Raw genomic sequence first — 22099 nt, 5'->3', positions numbered from 1 at the left:
CTTTGGCCCATGACTTCCTCTTACTTGGCCTTTCTAGGCAGTGTTCATATTATAATCAGGTTTCCTAGGTAGTTTTTTTGCTTTTTGGGCAAAGTCCCAAATGCCTAATAATTAGTATTTTGTCTACTTAGCTGTTACGCTTCTCATGGCAAATGGACACTCCAGGCTCCCGTAAATTGTATCACTTTGAAGCCAGTTTTGATGAAATCAGATAGGATGTTAGAAGAGCCCTGTTGAGGACTGGACCCAGAGTTCCGGGGGTGCCTGTTGTAGCTGCCCTTTGAAGTCTTTTTTTTTTTTTTTTTTGAAGTTTTGCTTAAGACCCATTTCTGTGAAGTCTTTATTTCACATTTAATCCAAGAGAATCTCTGTTCTCTAGAATTTAACTATAACCTTTTAGAGACACACTTGTATAAAATATTTGAGTGATGATGCAAGGCAGGAGTTGATTGCGTGTTAAAGAAAATAGTACATTAAAAGGCTGAGTGAAAAAGTTCTAAAAGATGAAAAAGGTGAAATGAGTGGTGCTGAATGTAAATGGTTTTAATTGGAGTGGTGGATGGTACTTGGTGGTTTTGAGCTGAGCCCTGGAGAAGAGATGGGATTGGGATGGATGGGTGAGGAGGAAAGGGCCAAGGAGCACTGGGTGCAGAGGCTGAGGCTGGAAAGAAGAGGTGTTTTATGATAGAGGCCAGGCAAGCTGGTTAGGGGGTCTTGGTAGGAGAGATGTTTGGGTAGAGCAGGGAGGGGCCAGGTGGTGGGAAACCCTGGGTTTCTAGCTGGAGCCATTTGCAGTGTGAAACGGAGAGATTGGCAGAGGAAATGGCTTGGAGAGGTCACCTTACAGGATGGATTAATTTGCTGTAATAATTCCATAAAGAAGGCTGAGCATTGAAGAATTCATGCTTTCGAACTGTGGTGCTGATGAAGACTTGAGAATCCCCTGGACTGCAAGGAGGTCAAACCAGTCAATCCTAAAAGAAATATTCATTGGAAGGACTGATGCTGAAGCTCCAGTACTTTGGCAACCTGATACAAAGAGCCGACTCATTGGAAAAGACCCTGATGCTGGGAAAGATTGAGGTTAGGAGGAGAAGAGGGTGACAGGATGAGATGGTTGGATGGTATCATCAGCTCAGTGGACATGAGTTTGAGCAAACTCTGGAAGATAGTGAAGGACAGGGAAGCCTGGCATGCTCTTGTCTATGGGGTTGCAAAGAGTTGGACTCAACTTAGTGACAGAACAACAAAGAAAACCGTGGGCATGGAGAAAGGAAGGCTAGTGCCTAAAGCAGTCTAGGTGTAGGTGGCTGAAGACCTGGTGGGGCAGTAGGGGGACTTGGGATCACATATTATGGAATGATGAGCCTTTGCAATTGAACAGAAAGGTAAGAAAGGATTGTTGCTGATGTTGCTTAGTCGCTGAATCATGATTCTTTGTGACCCCATGGGCTTTAGCCCACCACGCGCCTCTGTCTATGGGATTTCCCAGGCCAGAACACTGGAGTGGGTTCCCATTTCCTTCTCCAGGGGACCTTCCCGGCCCAGGGATCGAACCCACGCCTCGTGCTTTGGCAGGTGTGTTCTTCACCGCTGAGCCGCCTGGGAAGCCCAAGAAGAGATACATGTTAGTAAATAAGTGAGCAAATAGTAAGATTCTGAATATGAAGGCACTGCAGAGAGTAATATGCTAGGTTTTATAAGTATACAGTGTTTTGCCCAAAATGTGCTGCCGCTTTTTGTTACCTCTTTGTTCTTCAGGACTCAGCTCAGAATCTTAACGCCATCAGCATGTGTTTCTCTAGCCTTGTGTTGACCACTGTCGACCACTCACCGTGTTGAATTCCTGCTGACCAGTCTGTCTACTCAGCTAGACCGGGAGCTCCTTGAGATCAGACGCAGTCATTGTGCTCCAGCACCTCCTCATACATTAGACGTTCAGATGTTGGTGGGATGCATTATATGCTATTAGGTTTTCTTGCTGCTTTCTCTGGAGCATTGCAAGTAGCCCTTTTAATTGATTATTACTTATCTTACTGCCATCTAGATAATAATCAGCGAGTGCCCTAAATGATGCTGAGGGCCTTCTGCTTGCTCTATTGGTTTTCATTGGACAGATGTTTGCAGCTTACAACCACTGTATTGTGTGTCTTAAAGACAGTAACATGTGCATACTTTGATTTCTTGATGGAGTAAGTAACCCCAGGTGAGGTAAATCAGCCTGATGTCAAGGTTTAAGTACCTCAGAGCCACAGAGGAGGCGATGCTGGCGTGCCCGCGCCCCGTCACTGTGCAGGTTCCCTGGAGAAGTGCAGCACGCACAGCGTACTTCACCTCCTTTACTCAGGCTCTTCCAGGGCTGGTGAGAATGGAGTTCATTAGAAGGGAAATACCATTCTTACTTTCCTTTTACTTGCGTATTTTTGCATGTTAGGAGCATCATCCGTTTTGGCCAGTGCTTGGATTTTGCATGCAGTGGCTGTTGAAAGCATGTGCTTTCTCTGAGAGCTGTGTGTGAACACTAGGAGGAGAGCATTTTGGTGTAAAAAGATTCTGAGTTTTCCAAACTCTTCTGTTTAGGTAAAGCTAGTTGTCCGAATCAGTGAAGATGCAGCCAACATCTGTTGCCTCATTTCTAGCCGGGGAGAGCTTATGGGCTTTCTCAGCCTCTTTCTCCTCCTCACTGTTCTTAACACCTGCTCATGATGGGGGGACTGTATTCTTCTTGCCCTGATGCTTCACACTGTGACTCTTAAGGAATTCCTCTTTAGGAAACACTTTCTTTTTCTCTTTTTCTTGTTCTCAAGCTCTCTTGCAGCGTAGGATTTAGGAGCTGAAGCTGTTACTGGGAACGAGTGGGTCTTTGCCTTTCTGTTTTTGCCTGGTGCCTCCTGATGGTTTGGTGCGGGGGCAGGGGTGCCTTCTAGAAAGTGAGAGGACAGCTCAGCTGTCAGCACCTGGCATTTTGGCAGAGGGTGACAGGGCAGGGAGGATAATCACGTGGGCAGTGGGCCACAGGAGTTTGCCGACTGAGGAACTTTCTCTGGGGTGGGCCTGCCCTAGGTTGCTGGGTGTTAGAGTTACGGGTGAAGAGGGCTTCACAGAAAAGCCAGGGCTGCGGGTGGGGCTGTAGATTTTATGACTGTTGATGCTACCTGTGACCCAGATCAGGACTCACGTCCTGGCTTCCTCTTGGAAATTCTTTTAATCATCTTTTGAAGAATCATTTGGTAAAAACATACAAACTTTAACTGGTGAGTGTCTCAGAAAGGAAATTTTCAGTATAGATTTCAGTATAGTATAGATTTTGGTATAGAATGTTTGAAAGAACCATATAGGTCTGTTTTGAAGGTGGGAGCAGATGCATTGTATGGCATGCTTTCAGCTTTTCTTGACTTAAGTTTTCCAGTTCCACTTGGAGCGGACCTTTGGGTTTTTATTTCTGACTCGTAGAGCAGTTTCTGTCTTGTTCTGTTCTAGCGTAGTGATGCTCCACATTCTTTCCCCACAGGGTTCCTGTGTGCCCCACTCTTAGAAACTCATCACATTGTGATGGTGGGATTCCCAGGGAGGGAGAGTTTGGGATATACTTTGCCGAGAGGCTGAGCGGGGAGGGGATGGCTCACCAACCATACTTTGACTTGGAAAGCCCTCCTCTCTCTTTGGGAATTACTGATCTGGCAGTAGTATTTGGGCCCTAAAGATGTCAAGGTGATGAGTAATTTTCAGTTTGGAAAAGCTTTTTGGTTGTGTTTAGAAAGCTGCCCTGTCTGAATGTAACCTCACGGTCATCTGTAGGAGTTGGGTGGTGGCCGTCAGTCCCAGTCCACCGCCCTCTTTCTCTGTTCTGTGGTGCTGGAGGCCTGTTACCACCAGCTGCCTGGCAGGAGCTGGCCTGGTGGGCTGAGTGCTCAGACTGCTTTCTTCATTTGGTTGAGTTGGGTTGGACAAGGCCTGTAAGGAGCTGGGGAAAAGGTAGTGAACTTGGATTTTGCCTGCTCACAATGTGACCTTGGGCAGGTCACTGCTTAAACCTTTTAGACTTGAGTTTTCCTCCTGAGTGAAGGGGAGGAGTCTAGATAAGAATGAATTGCTGGGGTGCTGGAGATGACTAGGATAGGTATTTGCATTCCCAGTGTCCCATTTGTGCTGTCCCTAGAATTCTAGGTATTCCGTTTCTAGGGTTCTTTCAGTAGTATTTGCCAGAGAAGCAATGCTGCCCAGTGCAGTGTAGATACTCACACATCCTGGCATACCCTGTCTCTAACCACCCTTCCCAATACACCTGTAAAATATGAATCTGTATATAGTGAGGAAGCACTGTGCTCATTGCCATGGGTTTTTCTCTGCAGAGCTTGCTGCCAGTCAGCTAAAGAGACTCCCGGAGTAGTTGTAGTGATAATGTCACAGGAGTGAGAGAGAAGCCTGGCACCTTTGGGAGACCTGCTGATGTGTAATTTCTCCACCTCTCCCCCTCCTTTTTAAACCTGTTCTGTTAATAATTGGACCTAATTATGTCTCTCTGGTCTTTTTACTGTTTATAATTCAAATGCTACTTAAAGCCGATTGTTTCCTTTTTGTGTGCTGTAAATCCTGGGCTGCCATCTGAAGCACAACTTGATGGTTGTGTATTATCATCTTGGGTTAAGTGCTGTCTCATTGCCTTTGCAGGCTGCCTGCTGTTTCCCGGGGAGATCATGAAACGAGGTCGCCTTCCCAGCAGCAGTGAGGATTCTGACGACAATGGCAGTAAGTCCTGCTTTGTTGTTCTTGGAGCCTACCAGGGTTTGGGTCCATGTAAAAACAGGATTTTTTAATGTAATGCTTTAAAGAGCTGAGGCGCTTCATGTATCAGGGAGGTCAGAAAAGAGCCAAGGCCTGAGTATCACATCTGAGTGGGATGCTGCCGGTCTTTATCTTGCTGGGTGAGGTTGAACGCAGGTGGCATTCCTCAGGCTTCCTGTTTGTTGTCCAAAGGTGAATAATCCAGTTTCCAGAGTCACTGGTGTGTCTGTTTTTCCTAAACATCATTTACAGCACTTCACAGTTGCTCTTTATGAAAAGGGAACTTAATCGAAGCCAGTTAATTATTAACTAGTCCAGCCTGATACAAAGGGAGACGGGCTGCCTGGTGTGATGTGAAAATACCAAGCACAGGTTTTTAGTAGGTCACGAGTCAGCGCTCTTCAGTGGATTTGAACATGACTATATTTAATAATACTACTGTCTGCGACTCAGCTCTCTGGCATCCTCATATTTTCACAGTGCAGCTGAGAACCAGAAGTTAGTTGGCTTCCAGGCAGTCAAAATAAATGTCACACAGCGTCTGTGTATTGGGAAGCTCACAGACGACCCAGGGAAGAGTGTCTTTCAGATAACAAGGAAATTTTGAACCTAGCAGCGTGCCTGAGCTCTGGCCCATTATCTTATGTTTTGTATTACAGATCAGATTTGGGAAACCTTGAAAGATTGCTTACTCTGCTGAGTGATGGGAAAGGTATTAGGCCTGTTTACAAGGAACTCTGTCTTTGACACATGACTCTCCATCAGAGCTGGATTTCATCAGGACAGTTGGAGATGCCTTTCTATGCACTGTGGAAATGAATATATGTAGACACACATTCAGATGAGGGAGGGGCCAGGGAAACCTATAGAGGAGACAGAAATTGAGGAGTCCTGAGGGATGAAATTGTTTTATGCAAACTGTTGTTTTTCTGTGCTCCAAGTTTTGGCAGGTTCAGTTAAGTTCAGTTCAGTCACTCAGTCATGTCTGACTTTGTGACCCCATGGACTGTAGCACGCCAGGCCTCCCTGTCCGTCGCCAACTCCCGGAGTTTATCCAAACTCATGTCCATCGAGTCGGTGATGCCATCCAACCATCTCATCCTTTGTCGTCTCCTTTTCTTCCTGCCCTCAATCTTTCCCAGCATCAGGGTCTTTTCCAGTGAGTCAGTTCTTCGCATCATGTGGCCAAAGTATTGGAGTTTCAGCTTCAGCATCAGTCCTTTCAATGAATATTCAGGACTGATTTCCTTTAGGATGGACTGGTTGGATCTCCTTGCTGTGCAAGGGACTCTTAAGAGTCTTCTCCAACACCACAGTTCAAAAGTATCAGTTCTTCGGCACTCAGCTTTCTTTATGGTCCAACTCTCACATCCATACGTGACTACTGGAAAAACTATAGCCTTGACTAGACGGGCCTTTGTTGGCAAAGTAATGTCTCTGCTTTTGAATATGCTGTCTAGGTTGGTCATAACTTTCCTTCCAAGGAGTAAGTGTCTTTTAATTTCATGGCTGCAATCACCATCTGCAGTGATTTTGGAGCTCAGAAAAATAAAGTCTGCCACTGTTTCCCCATCTATTTGCCATGAAGTGATGGGACTGGATGCCATGATCTTAGTTTTCTGAATGTTGAGCTTTAAGCCAACTTTTTCACTCTTGTCTTTCATGAAGAGGCTCTTTAGTTCTTCTTCACTTCCTGCAGATTAAAAGCAGCAGAATTAAAAACAGCAAATTAGAAAGCAAGGCTTTGCTGTGGGCAGCACACTGACAGCCAGCAGAGCTATTAGAAACAGAAGAACTGAAACACAGTTTGATTGGAGCTTTGGGTGCAGGCATGGAGCAGCTCGGAGGAGAATTGGTGGTGATGGGAAAGCTGTGACCAGATGGGGAAGGGCTGGGACCCTCCCGGACAGACAGTGGGAGCTGACCTTTGGCACGAGGCGGGCGTGGACTGGGTGAGGAAAGCAGAGGCACAGGAGTGAGGCTGGGGCTGGCCTTCTGTTTCAGGGGACTCTGTGGAGGGGCTGCACCCCCTCACCCCCCCGCCCCCCGTGGGAGCCGTTGGGAATGCCTTCTAAACTTCTTGGTACTTGTTGGTTCACGGCCCTCACTACTTGTTTTCTTTAATATTTACTTAGGCTTTTTACTCCTTGAGGCAAAAACGAGCTTAGGGATCCCTTTCCTGCACCTCAGGTGCCTGTCAAAGTGTCCTCTGGAGTTGTATGCACTCAGTAAGTGCTTGCTGCTTGCTGAATACACAGTGTTGCCCTGCAGCAATTGCAAAAAGGAAACATTGCTTTTTAGGTTCAGAACTAATCAGAAGAAGGGTTAATGAATTACTTCCAGTGCTTGATGAAAGGCCCCAAGAGCCCTCTTCCCTTGCATTTTTGGTTGAGGAGTAGGTCTGTGCTTGCTCTGACTTGGGTCTCTTGTCCACTTGGGAGGGCTCAGTCACAAAAAGTTCTCCTGTGATGTTCTCTCAGACTTAGACCCTTCTGCTTTCTGGAGTAGAGCTGCCCAATAGAAGGGAGATGTTCTAGTGTAAGTAAGGAACTGAGTTTTAAATTTTTATTTAATCTTAATTAAAATTTAAAAAGCCACATGGCTAGTGATTACCATAGTGGCCAGTGTAGTTCTGGACCCTGGCCCAGTCCGGGCCTGTCAGCTGTCCAGAGACCCTTCCATTTATCATTGCCGGCGGACATAATGAATCCCACAGCCTTTGTGGCTTAGAGAACAGACATTTACTTCTCATGATTCTCGAGGCTGGAAGTTCAAGGTCAAGATGTTGGCAGGTTAGCTTTCTCCTGAGGGCTCTCTGCTTGGCTTGCAGACCGACTGCCACCGTCTTACTGAGTCTTCACAGGTCTTTTCTCTGAGCCTGTGCATTCTTGATATCTCTCTGTGTTTAAATGCCTTCTTGTGATCCAGTGACATTGGATTGGGGCCCATCATTTTAATCACCATTTTAAAGGCTTTATGTCCAAATAATATAATGCAGTCACATTCTGAGGTACTGGGGGGTTATGTTTCAACATAAGAAGTTTGCGGGGGACATAGTTCAGCCCATAGAAGACCAGATGCTTCATCTAAACCTGTTTTTTCACCCAGAGCTCTAGGAGGAAGAAAGGTGTCCAAAGCCCCCACCAAAAGTGTATCCATCAAGTCACCTTCTTTGTAGTGGGCTGGTTTTGTCCTCCGGCTAATATGTTTGTGTCTGTGCTGGTCTCCCTGAAGAAAGCAGGATGGAGGGAGGACTAAGGTAGACACTTATAATGTGCTGGAGGGCTAATGTAGGTAGACCACAAAGCTGGTTTTTCTTCTGCCCTAGGCTCCACATGGAAACTGAGTGGTGGTGGTAGAGGATGAAGACAGTAGCTGCTGATAGAAGGGAGGCAGGCTGGCCTCGTCATGGTTGATAGAGTGGAATGTGGTGGTACTTTGTGGCTGTGCAGCCTGTCTCGGCCTGCTGATTTGGTCGTTAGGGTGGGTGGTTGTGGCAAACAGCTCTCATTTAGAACCCTTAGAATGCCGGGCCATATAGATGCATGCACACATCTACACCATAAACACACCTTCCACCTTCTCTGAGGGCGGCTGCTGTCCCGTGTGGGCCTCTGCCACCAGCCTGCCTGTGTGCGTTGGATACCATCCTCTCGTGTAGGCACATGGTGGGTGTGAGCAGGGTGCCTTCTGCCTCTGCACTCAGGTACCCAGAGCTGAGCCTGCCCTTAGTTTGGTGCTTGGAAGCCTTGCTCAGAATAAGGGCTGTGTCAGTGCCGTGGCCACCTTTCAGCCTTTCCAGCCTGTATTTTTGACAGAAGTTTGGCAGCAGCTTCCAGCTCAGCGCCTCGCATGTCCAAGTGGAGAAGAGACAGCTGCAGACATCAGCTTGGGGCCCCCACATAGCCATGGCTGGGCCCGGCTGGCCTCCTGGGCCGGAGCCCTTTGCTTTGATTTCTGGCTTGGTCCAGGGGACTAGCAGCATGGTATTTACAGTTGGGGATGCACAGGCACTTTCTGCGCCAGTGCAAGCCCGCCTCCAGCTGCAGGCATAGCTGTGGAAGCCTTTCTCCAGGGGCCCTGGACTGCCAGCCTTGCAGTTGGATGAAACCGCGTTGGGGTGTTCACGGGCTGGGCTCCTGGGACAGGGTGGCTCAGCCAGTCTCGGAAGTTTAATGCCTTGTGCCAGGGCGCAGCCTTGGGAAACAAGCGCTTTATTTCTTCCGAGTCCTTGGGCCTCCGTCTTCAGGAGTTTTGGCAAATGCGACAGTGGGGCCACCAGCCGTTTTCAGTGTTTCCACCCAGCCTCAGGGGGGAGGAGAGGAGCTGGAGATTGAGTGGGCCAGTGATTTAATCAATCATGCCTCCATAATGAAGCAGAGTTCGATGAGCTTTCAGGTGGTGGCCCTGCGGTGGCTGGGCAAGAACGGTGTGCTCTGAGAGGGCTTGGATGCCCCATGCCCTGTGCCCAGGCCTTGTCCTGTGTATCTCTTTATTGGCTATTGATTCACCCTCTTCAGTATCTTTTTTATAATAAATTGGTTATCTAGTATGGAACATGTTTCTTTGAGATCTGTGAGCTGCTCTAACAAATGACTTGAGGGTCTTGGGAACCTCTGCCAGTCAGAAGCACAGGTGACAACCTGGGCTTGGAGGCTGGGACTGAGTCTGTGGGATCTAGTTCTGTCTGCATGGCAGAATTGAGTTGAATTCCTGGACATGCTGCTGGCACCTGGCAGTTGCTTGTTAGGATGCGGAAGCTTCCACAAGCACGTATTGGAATTGGGTCTAGGAACCATTTTTGCCTCATGCCCCAAATTACAGGGCCGTGTTGACCCGCCTATGGGAAGGTCCGGGGTGAGGCGAGGGCTTGAGGGGCCGGGCACCTTGTGGACGCCTTCCCTGGTCTCCCGGTTTACACCTCTGTGCTGACCCTGAAACACTTCTGTCTTTTCCAGTTACCCAACCAAGTTCTGCTCCCTCTGTTGTGATGACAAAGACACAGAAAACAGCTGAGTAAAAGTCAACCGACTAATTTTGCACTTAGCAATGCAGGTTGATGAGTGACAAACAGGAAGTTATGTGAGGACTTTTGTTTTCCTGGGCTCTCTCCAGCTCACAGATCAACAGTGAAGAAAGACCAAAATTTTTAGCAGATGAAACGTACTTTCTCATTTGGACCTTTTGTGTTAGTTACATTTTTTAATAACTTGCTTTCCCTTTTTTTTTGTTTGTTTATTTGGCTGTGCTTGGTTTCCTTCCTGACAAGTCTTCAGGGGTTTCTCAGTGGTTTCTCTTTTGCATAAAGGTTAATAACTCTGCTTCCGCTTCTATTCCTGTGTGACGGGACCTTTAATTTGCTCCTTTCCCACCATCAGTTGAATCGTGTGACACCGAGGAGTTGTGTAGAAATTCTTGAAATGTGGGAATTTTGGCTCAAGTACCGCAGAATGTGGGCTGTAGGCATGTCTCCTAGGTACGCGGAGATGGCTTTATCTCTTGTCACACCCAGCTTGTGGCTTGTCGACATTGATGGGCAGAGCACCATCTTGGGTTCAGGGAGCAACTAGCACCTCATCTGCTACATGGACTTGGACTTAACAGAAGGGCTGGGTGCCTATGAAACACAACATTTGTGTCAGTTGGTTGGAGGCCCAGGTATGTTGAAACATTCCTGGGCCAGTGCTCTGAACACACACCCATCAAGCTTTGTGCTTTGGAAGATAAACCGCAGAGCTAACAAGCCGTGTTGGGAGGGAAGGGGGTCGGGCTGTGGGAGACGCGGGGGCAGGCCCTGGTAGCAAGAGCAGTGGTGTGGGAGGCGGGTCTTCTATCACACAGTGCAAGCAAGTAGGAGCTGTGTTAGATCTGTCCCCTTGTCTCAGACTGGACATCCCATAGCACCTCCTTACTGGCACAGGGCTGGCCTTGCCTCGCTCTCTCCACTCTGCACTACTGTGACACTGACTGGCCCTCTGGGCTCCGTACTTGCTGGTCCTAAGCATCTTATTTTGTTAAGCTGGTTCAGCACTCTAAAATCACCAGCATGGTGTTTAGGGTCTAGGAGATGCGCCATTTGGTCAGGGGTGAGGCTCTTGCCTAGTTTGCATTTCTGGTGGGGTGAGCACCCACCTGTGCTGCCTGCCATTCACTCTCGTTGCTGAACCTTTCATGCGTTACAGCACCTGGAAGGCTTAACACGAACTACCAAATGCTGGAGGTGTGTGCAATATGTATTAGATTTACTCTTGAGGTTTTTCCCTTATTTTAGATCTAGGGCAAGACAGCATGACTATATTTCAAAGGACAGTGTGAAGGTAAATGCAGACTAGACCCAGAGAGCAGGGTGAGTAGTGCAGAGCACGCACAGGATCCTGCTCGTGATGCTGCGGCCTGCGAGCCTTTTGTCGCTTTCATCACCCCTGCGTTTCTGTTTTAAGGGAAGGTGGGGATAAGAAAACAAAGCAAGGCTTTATTTTTCGCTAATTCTTCTCCGTGTTTAATAAGATTAATTGTTGATACTAAAAGTACATGTCAAGAATTTAAAAGTCACTTGTTAGTAGAGTGGACTTTAGGTAATAATATCTTGTGTATGGGCAGTGAGTAATTTTAAATGTTACTGCTGAATTTATAGAGTTCCTAACTCTTCTCCTGAAAGCAACAAAAAAAACAAAAAATTTGCTTGCCATATTCTCAGCTTATCAATAAATGTCAGCACTCTGAAAACAAAACCAAAATACAGCATTTAACCCAGCATAATCTTAGCACATGACTTTTCAGGACTGATGAGTGGCCAGCATTTTACTCTAGTGTAAATTGTTGTCTCCTAGTCCTTTCGTGTTAGAAATACTGATTTTTTTTTTAACCCAACATACTTAAAAAGTTCTATATCATAACTTTTAATTAGTGTGAATTCTTCTGCTTGGATCATGGTCTGGGAAGAACCGGAGTGAACGTGGCTGAGAGAGAACTCGTGTAGGGATATCAGGCATTGCTTGGAGCCTCCCGTGGACTTTGTAGATGGAGGTGTGTTCTCGTCAGGAAGCAGTGGCCCCACTAGCTGTCTTTAAAGGCATTAGTGCTTTATTTTCCGTGACCTCATTTTCCTTGAGCTCAAAAGCCTATCTTCTAATAGGTAAAACAGCAGTATGTTCTTAGTAGCTGCCACCATCAGTTCTTGAGTGATGGTCCTGAACAGCGACACTGTATCTTTGTCCACTTAAAGACATTTTTTAAAACATTACGAATCTGCTGTGTGCACAGCACTGACTTAGGTGTACTGTATGTTGTAAATAGTTATTACATAGTTTTAAAGTGACTTAGAGGGAGGAAATTGCCAACAAGTATCTGCTGCTGGACAAGGGAGGGAGGAACCAACTGCTTCTCACTGTTCAGCCAAGTCTAGGTTCTGTACAGACCACCTGCATAGAGTAAAATAGAGCATTTTCTTCTCCTTTATTGTAAATGGATGGCAGAAAATCATCAATTATTTTCTGCTCACACTTAAAAGTGTACACTTTGATACCTGTTGACATGTTTACACCCATGAAATCATAAAACTGAAGAGAATCCTTCCCTTCCCTCTTTCCCCAGTTAACCTCTGATCTACTTTCTGTCACTATAGATTAGTTTATATTTTCCAGAGTATTATATAAATGAAATAATATGTACTCTTTTTATCTGGCATTTTTCATTCCACATAATTATTCCCACATTCATCTATGTTGTAGGTATCACCAGCTCATTCTTTTTTAATGCCGGATAGTACCCCACAGTATGGATATGCTGCTGTTTGGGTGATTTCTGGTTTTTGGCTTTATAAGTAAACTAAGAACATTTCTTATGTTGGTGATAATTTAAGCTTAGCTTTCCCCCCAATCTTGCCCTTTCTGCAGGGTGAGTTTAATAGTAATTTTTCTCTTCCTCCTTTTGCATTAGGCAAATTAAAAGGAAGAGAAACAGACTATTTATGGGTGGACCAGCGTTCCTCTTGGGTAATATAATTAGATGCCAAATTTGTAGCAGTTTTCAATATCTGTTTTTAAAAACAGGCAACATTTTTCAAGAATGTGAAAGCAGTCCTAGGAAAAGTTTCAAAATGATCCCCATTCCTTGGATTGACTTCTGTGCCAGCTGCATGGAACCTTGAGAACCAGCCTGGAGGCTGTCCCTAACACTTGAGATAGCGATTCACAGTAGAGGGTCCACCCCTTTCCACCCTGCATCTCTGCCCCCGCCCCGGGCTCCTGGGCAGTCCGTCTAGAGTCTGCTTGTGCAGACTGTCTGGGCTGCTGGAGGCTGGGCCCAGGGACCGGAGGGGGCAAGACAGCCTGTCTAGAGACCATGAGCTGCCCAGCCACCTTCCTCTCTGGGTTCCTAATTTGGTTTGTCTTCCTTTTTCCAATAATGACCAGATTTAGAACTTCCTGCAAGTCAGACTTACCCCAGTATGCCCAGAATATTCCTTTTAGTGTGGGAGTGAAACTTTCTTGTTCATTCAAGAGTCAAAGACTGAACCACTCAGTATGGTTACCAGTAGGAAATCTGTTCTGCTGGCCTAACAGCACAGTCAGTGACCCAGTAAACAAGCCTCAGGACTGGTCATCAGTGGTAGTGCTCTTGCTTGTTGAGGGACGCTTGGCAATCCCCTTAGTCTCCGTCATGGCAAATCTGATGATAGGCTTAGATGCAGAATCTATTTCTTTATATCCCCAAGGTCTTAAGGGTGCTTTGATTGTGTCCCTTGTCTCTGGAATCTGTAGAGGTAAGAGTTTCCTGTTTGAGTGAAAAGTGATTTTGTTGATAGAAAGGCAGTCCCCCTCAGGTTTTAGCTTTAATTTCAGGGGGAGGGGGAGTGGTGTTAATTTATGGGAAATGCTATAGTCTGTTCGACATGGAGGAGAGTTATTAGGAAGTTAGACACACTGCAGGTAATTAGGGTGGTTTCGGATCTCAGGCAGTGATTCAGCATCCAGAGACAGGAGGCAGTGACGGGTGGAGGAGAGGGGCTGAGGTGCCGAGGTCCTGGGCAGCTGCATTCCACTTGGCCATTAATTGGATGTGTCCTGAGTGAGGAGACTTTAGAATGACTCTTGAATAGAAGAAGAAGAAAAACAGGGTTGAATAAAATATTGAACCCAGTTACTGTAGTGCTGAGTTGACCCACCTTAGGAACGTCCGGGGCTCGCTTGATGTCTGATCCGAAGGGGAGCATGGACCTGGCGCTTGGGAGGGACACTAATGTGGGAATGCAGGTCTGACAGTCTCCCAGGTGAGACTGTGGGTGTGGACGAGCCCTCCCTGGGGAGGGACACTTGGAGCAAGAGGAACTCCGACACTGTGGCATTAAGGAGACATAGGCAGCCTGGTGGGGCTCCCCGTTTCCATGATTTAGCAGGGGAAGGGGCCACATGATGGGATAAGAGCATCCTGTCCTCCGAGCTCAGAGAAGGGCTGATGCCGGCAGGCGTTTTCTGGGAGAGGGGAGCAGGCAATTTTAAAGGTGATTTGGCTGCAGCCCCTAGTCTGTGGCAGGTCAGAGTTTTCCTGTTCTAGGAATTGCTAAGTTCTTTTGTGGAGTCAGAAATTTTTTCCTAATGTTTTTGGTTATGGGTTTAGGATATAGCACAATGATGTTAGCGTTTAAAAAGTTCCTGAAAGTTTTTCTTAAAAGCTTCTGGATTTATACTTAGCACTGTGAGACTCTGAACCTCGAAGAAGTGCAGGCTTATGGATGAAGGCACCAGCTGCATGGTGCGCTTGAGTGCCACTTCCCTCTGAGAGTGTGCTGTGACACAGCGGCCTTGACCGCTGGCTACGGAGTGGTCTTGCTGGCTTGCTGTGGGAAGTGAGCGTGTGGTGGGAGTGGAGGAGCTCTTGGGGAGAGGGGAGAGCTCGGCGGGGCACTGGCCGTCTCCTGGGGTGGCACTGAGGGCGCCTTGCTGCGAACACTCCGTGGTTTGTGTACCTCTGATTGATTGCTTTTCTTGGGACATTTGTGTCTTTAGGCCTGTCGACTACCTGGTCCCAGAATTCCCGATCCCAGCATGGGAGAAGTTCCTGCTCCAGACCTGAAGATCGAAAGCCTTCAGAGGTAATTTCTGAGTGCTGGCGTGACAGTGCATGTCCTACATGTGTGTGTGAGTGCATATCGTTGACACACACACCTGGTTGTTGATACTGATGTCAATGCGTTCTTGGGTAAGTTATGTAATCCCTCTGTTCCTCAGTTTCCAAATCTGTAAGATGGGGATAATACAGGTGTTCACCTTACAGGATCCTTATGAGGATTAAGTGGATTAATACACAGAGGTAGATTGTGCTCAGTACATGTTAGCTGTTACTAATTATATTCTTCAGTATTTTTGACTGAAAAATCCCATGGACAGGAGCCTGGTGGGCTACAGTCCGTCAGGTGCAAAGAGTCAGACATGACTGAGCGTGCACGCACTGTAGGAAGCTGGTCCCTGTGTGAGAGCACCGGTCCCCACTGCTGGAACCCCTCCCGGTGTCAGCGCTGGGCAGTCTGGGTGGTGCTGGCCTTGGCCCTGACCTGTGTTTTGTTCCAGGTTGTTGTTGTTGTTGTTGTTTTTTTTTTTAAGTTTCTGAGTTGAAATGACTTCATACTTGAAGTGCTGAGGTTGAATACTGCTGGGGACCTCTGAGCTCAAGTCCGTTTGAGGGTGTGTGTCTCAGTCTTGAGCACCCCCTCCCGAGTCTCTAGTGCAGAAAGAGTGGACTGACTGCCTTTTCTCTTTTTGTTGCTTCAGTTTGATTTTTTTTTCTTCTTTGGCAGATTCCCTTATTTACTATTGATACTTAACAGACTTAGTTGGAATATGTTTTTAACTAATTTGCTTCCTGAAGATGTAGAGCTGAGACTTGAAAGGCCTTCTCTCTTTAGCTGGGGGGTGGGGGGGGCGTGGCTGACAGATCATGCCCCCTGGGGCGTGGGCCCTTGGTCTCACTTGGGCTTTTGTGGAAGGTGCATAGCCAGGTTCCTGCCAGTTCCTGGGACTTCAGTGACATACAGGGGGAAAGTCCAGATCCAAAATGGCAGGCTGGAGACACGGCCCATTTATTCAGACCCTGCCTCAGACTTTATCATGGTGATGTTTATTAAAGTGATCACCAGCCTGCAAAGTCACCAGGAAAAACAAATATGGACCTATTAGCAGGCATATAATGTGAACTGTACTTCGCAGCACAAGAAAGAACTCCCTGTCCCAAGAAGAGAGAGTTCAGCATTGTGACTTGTGTAAACAGAGAGTGTAGCTTACAGATGCAGGCTCACTTTGTGCCAAATACAACTTGGGGTGGTGCTCATGCCAGGGTCAGCACTTCCTCTTGTAGCTCTTAGACGCGAGCAGACTGAGGCGAGGCCCTGGTGGGAAGTCTCCATCAGGAGCAGCAGACGTGTGGGGGTCCCCTTTGTGGTTGGTCCCTCCTTGACCTGCGATGAGGCATTGAGGTGCTCTCTTGGCAGAGGGTACCTTGGAGTCTTGTGGTCTGTTTTGGCAGGGCGAGGAGAGGCTGGTAGCTTGCTTTCTTCTTTTTCTCTCCTCCTCCTCTCCTTCCCCGACAAATGCTGCTTACGTAGCAGAAGTTACACTAGGTGAAGGAGTGCACATTCTTTACAAGCTCATTTCTGCCTGGACTCCACTGGTCTGTCGTGGCTTCTTTCCTAGATTTTTGCAGCCTTTGCTCTGCCTGGCATTGGCCACCCAAAACCCAGCCTTCCAGACACCTCGCCGGAAGCCCTGGTGCCCAGCGGGGCAGGGGCTGGGTGGAGGCAGCCTGAAGGTGGGAACAGAAGCCCTGGTGGCCCTGGGTTTTGGCTTGGTGTTGTTACATGGTTAGTGGAGTTCTAGGTTGTAAACATTTACCAGGAAGTTGCCCTTGAGTGAAATGACTCCCTCCAGGGGTTTTTAGGCACGCGTCTTCAGCAGCCTGCTTGCTGACTTGGGAGCCTCCTAGCAGTTTCCCAGGGAGGACACTGAGGTTCCTGTGTCGTGGTTGCTGGTGCAGACGTGGCCGTCTCGCAGAGCCAGGGAGGGAGTGAGTGCACTGAGCTGCTGCCACTCCCATCCTGAGCGCGGTCCAGGGTGTTGGCAGGCCCAGGGGTTTCCTCAGTAGGTCAGACTGGTTCTCTGTTGAAACAGTGACCTGGTTACATGGTAGTACCGTGGTTACCCTGCAGCTGCCAGTGCTCTGAAGAAGAATGCAAATACCCAGTGTCACTAACCCTTTGCTCTCCCTGTCCAGGTGTTTAGGACAGACCTGATCACTGCCATGAAGCTCCATGACTCCTACCAGCTGAACCCGGACGAGTACTACGTGCTGGCGGACCCCTGGAGACAGGAGTGGGAGAAGGGGGTCCAGGTGCCAGTGAGCCCTGGGACCATCCCCCAGCCTGTGGCCAGGTAGACGTGCCTGGGAGAGGGGCCACCCCTCCCCCAGCAGTGGTCTTACTGCCCTGCCAGCCAGCCGGCTGCGGTGGCTAGTGTTGGAGTTAGCAGTAGGGCTTCTGGGGGAATAAGAAATGTGGTAGAAACACGCCTTGGTCCAGAGGTGGTGCTGTGGGCCTCCACCTTGGAAAGGTGCTGCTCTCCTCAAGAGGAAGGTAAATCCTAGGACTTCTCAGGAAGTAGGGGGCAGGGGTGGGACGCCTGGATGTAGGCACAGTGGCTCCCTCTTCCGGAGGCTGCTCTGCTGGGGAGGGGTATCTGCCTGTCGTCCTGCTGGGTCAGCTCCACCTCTGGGGGTGGACGGGGGTGAGCAGTCCTGTCAGGCTAGGGCCATGCCTTAGAGTTCTCCTTGGATAACCTTTGCCCACATGTTCTGAGAGACTTTCTCTTGATCTTACTTCCAAACCACTTTTCCCCTGAAAGGTTTTGAGGGTCAGTCTTTGATGACCCGCCTCAGCATGAAGCTGGGCCTGTTTGCTCACCTGTCTGAGGCTGCTCCCAGGGAGGGAGCGCCCGGCTTCACCGCCGCCTCAGCTACCTGCTTCGCGACACGCCCTCTTGCACCATCGCTGAGTGTGGACTGAGTTTACCCTCAGCCCTGGCCCCCATCATGTCCTCAGGCGCTTGAGATGATTGAACCTGATTATTGGGTTAGGAGTCCCTGGGACAAATGTCCCTGTAAGTGCGCAGGATTAAATGACCCTCCCAGGCTGGACTGCTGTCTGGGTAGTGAGTGGAGTGTTCCCTGGGCTCTTTAGGAGTCGCCCACCCCTGGGGCACGGCACCACCTAACTGCTCGGCTCTGGCGTCCCCAGTCCCAGGCATTCCGAGCCCAGCAAAAGACAAGTTAAATACCCACACAGCTTGTGGAAGTTTTCACCTGAAACCCTGCCCTTAAGTTGAGTAGGAGGAAAAACTCCCTTAAATTTGCCTATCTCAATGTCATATATTAATAGATAAAGCCGCTCTGGTGGTATAAGGGTGATGGAACTATGACGGACTCCTTGGACAGCTGGGTATTAATGCAAACTGCCAGCGCCCTGAGACCTGGAGGTGGCGGGACAGTGTGGATGTGAGGGGCTCCTGGGCCTCCACGGTCTCCAGTCAGCAGTGGTTGGGCCTTCTCACGTGCTGTCTTTCTCCTGAGCGGGTGCGAGGACGGCAGTTCTCCAGGTGTTCACAGGTGGAAGCATGAGGAGCAGAGGGACCTCCCCTTCTCTCCTGGGACCCCCAGTGTGTGTCGGGAGCGCCCCTAACTTGGCCGGGACTCTGATTCTCAGGCTGCCTGAAAATGGCCGAGGCCCGAGTTTCAGCCCTGGAGGTGATGGCTCTCCCCTCGGCTCCCCAGCGCTCCGCTGTACCCGCTGTCTATGAGGCTGCTCCTGCCTCCTGTGTGTCCCAGAGAAGCCCGTGCTTGGTGGCCTCCAGCAGGGGCGGGCAGGCCTGGTCCGTGGAGGGTGATTCAGTCGTTAACCCTTGACACTTAGGGCTGAGTGCATTCTTGAGTGTGTGCACCGCTGTCAGATGGCGGCAGGCACGCAGGGTCCTGGGAGGCCACGCAGAAGAAGCTGGTGGTGACACCTTTGGTAGTTTTGTCGCTTTTTTATTTTATCTAGTTTTATTTTAGGGGCTTTAGTAACTCCTACTTTATTTTATTAGCAGTGATGTTAGGGCGTTAACTCTCTTAACCAGGCAGTGACCTGGGGTTTGCGGGTCGGAGGTGGAAGCTCGCCTGGGGCCTTCTGACAGACAGACTTGCTTCCTTGTGGCAGGAAGGGTAACCCGGCTGCCTTATTTTCTTCTTTCCCAGGGTCGTATCTGAAGAGAAATCCCTCATGTTCATCAGGCCCAAGAAATACATTGTCTCGTCAGGCTCCGAGCCTCCGGAGCTGGGCTACGTTGACATCCGCACACTGGCGGACAGTGTGTGTCGTTACGATCTCAACGACATGGATGCTGCGTGGCTGGAACTGACCAACGAGGAGTTTAAGGAGATGGGTGAGAAAAAACGGCTCTGTTGCCTTGTGTACAGGATGAGGAAGGCCTGCAGGTGAGGGGAGAAGCTCCTCACCACCTGAGGGCGCCGGCTCCACCTCAGCCTCAGACCTGCGTGTCCGGCTGTGGCAGACTCGGAGTCTGCGTGTGCTCCCTGGACGAGTGGTGGGCTGAGGAGGGCTGTTTTCCACGGGGGAGGAGCAGGGCCCCTGGTTCCCACCCTGACCTGCAGCCCCGAACCCGCCACTTCCTTACCTCCAGGAAACTAAGGAGGCTGAGCTCTTCGGATCCCTTCTTCAGCATTGACCTGCTGTTGCTCACAGTAAACTCCACCCCAGCCAAGCACTTGTGCTTTCTACCTCAGCGACTCCCCTGGAGTCTTTTCCTAAACCCGAGTGCTCCGTGTGTGTCCTGGCTCTCCCTGGGGGAAGCCCCACCGTAGCGAGCGCCCCGCCCGTCATGGTCTAACTCTGCACGCCAGTCAGCTCTTGTGTGTGTGCGGCCCGGGGCTCCTGCGCCTCCTTTGCTTGCATCTCCTTGTGTCACGCCCAGGATGACTCTTGGGTCTTGGCTTACACACCACTTCTGATTGCTGAGGGTTGCCTGAAGTGTGTGGAGATGGCAAGTCAGTGAGGCCCAGGCTGGGTTCCCCATGAGAGACTGTGAGGATTAATTAGCTTTGTGCCATAGGTTGAGGTCGCGAAGTGGCACAGGCTCTTTGCAGCCTAGCTTATGTAAGTATTTATGAAATGGTGAATGGATTTCAGAGCCCTGCAGGATTGAGACTGTGTGTGTGTGGGTCCCTGAGCCTCGCATGGGGCCTGGCGTGTGACGGGTGCTGCTGCGCCTGCTGCTCCCCAGCCCCCGAATGGGAAAGACCCTGTGGACTGAGCTGGGAATTTTGACAAAGCTGATATGTTCCTCATGGTCCTTGCTTTTAGATATTAGTGGCTAGACTGTTAGTAGGCGATGAGGTTGCATTATAGAATCTGTTCAGAAGTTTTCTCTTGGAACAGAATACTATGTTTCAGCTTCATAGACTTTGTGGGAACCCCTGTACTCCACCAGACTGGCTGGGTGTCCTGAGTTAAGGCAGAGGGACCGACGATGGCCAGGGGCTGGGGGCTTCTGTGGATGGTTCAAGGGGTAGTGCTGGGTGTCTGTCGGACGGCGAGGCAGTGCTGAACGCTGTGGCAGGATGAGTGTTGCGGTTGTCTTATCACGTGCTGAACACATGCTTGAGGACATTTACCTTGGCTTTCATTGGTTTTTTTAATGGTGAAAATTAATTATAGGGCATACGGTTGTATTTTCAAAGCCAGTGATGTTTTCAAAACTGGTAGGAAGAATTGAGATGAAAGTGTCTGGCCACGCAGAAATGATCTCGTATTACATAGGGTTTGAAATGAGAGGTGGCTTTTTTGAATATGTGTTTATTAGGGCTTATCACAGTGCCAGCACTGTTGTGTTCTCCAAGTTTTTAAAAACTGGAAGTGTCAATTACATTTATGGTAATGCATAAGAGTTGTTGGCTCTGATGACATTTCTGTTGTTTCTTAGATGTGTTTTACTGTTTTTTACAGGCTGTTTCTTCTTTCTTGCATGAGTGTTTTCATTGTAGGAAGTTTGGAATACATTCACAAATGGAAGAAAATAAAAGTCTTATCCAACCACTAGTTATAACCATGAAGTTATAACCTCTTGAAGTTTATTTTTGGTCATTTCTTGCATAAGAATGCATTTTATTTGATTCACAAGGAGCTGTCTTCTTTGCTTCAGACATTGCTTGTATTACTGTCTTTCATGGGTCTGATTAGCTTATGCATCTCAACTAGTAAATTCAGAGGGTGAGGAGGGATAAACCAGGTAAAAACATTTGAGTATTCACAGTGAAATCTGTTCTCAGCACCATTTTAAGCTGAAAAATGGAATGTTTTTTTGAAAAAATAACCAAGCCATACTATGTGGTCATGGTTTTGAAGTCTGTTACATGCTAGTTGTTATGTATAATATTGTAATGAAATGACAGTCTAATGTATTCAGTACTTAATATCCTTGAACCCTTGTGGGATTTATCTTTCACTTTTCTACCTCCCAGTGCTGCGTCTTCAGTACCTGACCACAAAGAACAAACTGCTGGGTGGATGTGTCTTTCTGCCTTTTAATTTAAAGATCCTTCCTTGAAAGGGTCAGAAAGACATTCAACAGATAATATTTGGGACATTCAGGATACATTTATTTATAATATTATTTATTCATTGTGAATTTGTTAGTATAACAATATTTATTCATATGGATTTATCAAAGTAGGTTTGCGGCATTTTTCCTCCAGGAATGCCCGAGTTAGATGAGTACACCATGGAGAGGGTCCTGGAGGAATTTGAACAGCGGTGCTATGACAACATGAACCACGCGATTGAGACTGAGGAAGGCCTGGGGATCGAGTATGACGAAGATGTCGTCTGTGACGTCTGCCAGTCACCCGATGGTGAGGACGGCAACGAGATGGTGTTCTGCGACAAGTGCAACATCTGTGTGCATCAGGTAGGTGGGCAGCGGGGCCCGGGAGGAAGCCACAGACGGGGTGGGGTAAGGACGCGTGCCCACCTCTCTATTAATACCGGGTGTTTCAAGTACTTCTTGCTGCTTTTACAGCCAGGAGAATGGGATCCTGTGTTAATTTGCTCGGGCTGCTCTAACAGAGTGTACCACCAGCTGGATGACTTAAAATGACAGAAATTATTGTCCTGCTCTCTGGAGCCGGGAAGCCTGAATTCAAGGTGTCGGCAGGGCCACGCTCCCTCTGCAGCACCCCTCCCTCCTTGCCTCTTCTGGCCCCTGGTGGTTTGCTG

The 22099-nt window shown here is 48.5% G+C and overlaps 1 protein-coding gene across 1 annotated transcript in view; it reads left to right on the top strand.

Annotated features, from left to right (window-relative positions):
* The window catches only part of JADE1 (jade family PHD finger 1), a 56752-nt gene that overhangs the window by 17252 nt on the left and 17401 nt on the right, over positions 1-22099 (top strand). The window contains exons 3-7 of the mRNA XM_052655080.1: positions 4672-4749; positions 14793-14878; positions 17050-17207; positions 19063-19250; positions 21580-21791. Of these exons, the coding sequence (XP_052511040.1) occupies positions 4672-4749; positions 14793-14878; positions 17050-17207; positions 19063-19250; positions 21580-21791 (722 nt within the window). The remainder of the gene's footprint in view (positions 1-4671; positions 4750-14792; positions 14879-17049; positions 17208-19062; positions 19251-21579; positions 21792-22099) is intronic.

Source organism: Budorcas taxicolor, chromosome 17 (genome assembly GCF_023091745.1).
Source record: "Budorcas taxicolor isolate Tak-1 chromosome 17, Takin1.1, whole genome shotgun sequence".
NCBI lineage: Eukaryota > Metazoa > Chordata > Mammalia > Artiodactyla > Bovidae > Budorcas > Budorcas taxicolor.
The sequence above is the reverse complement of the archived record's forward strand: the minus strand, read 5'-3'. Positions and strand labels throughout refer to the sequence as shown.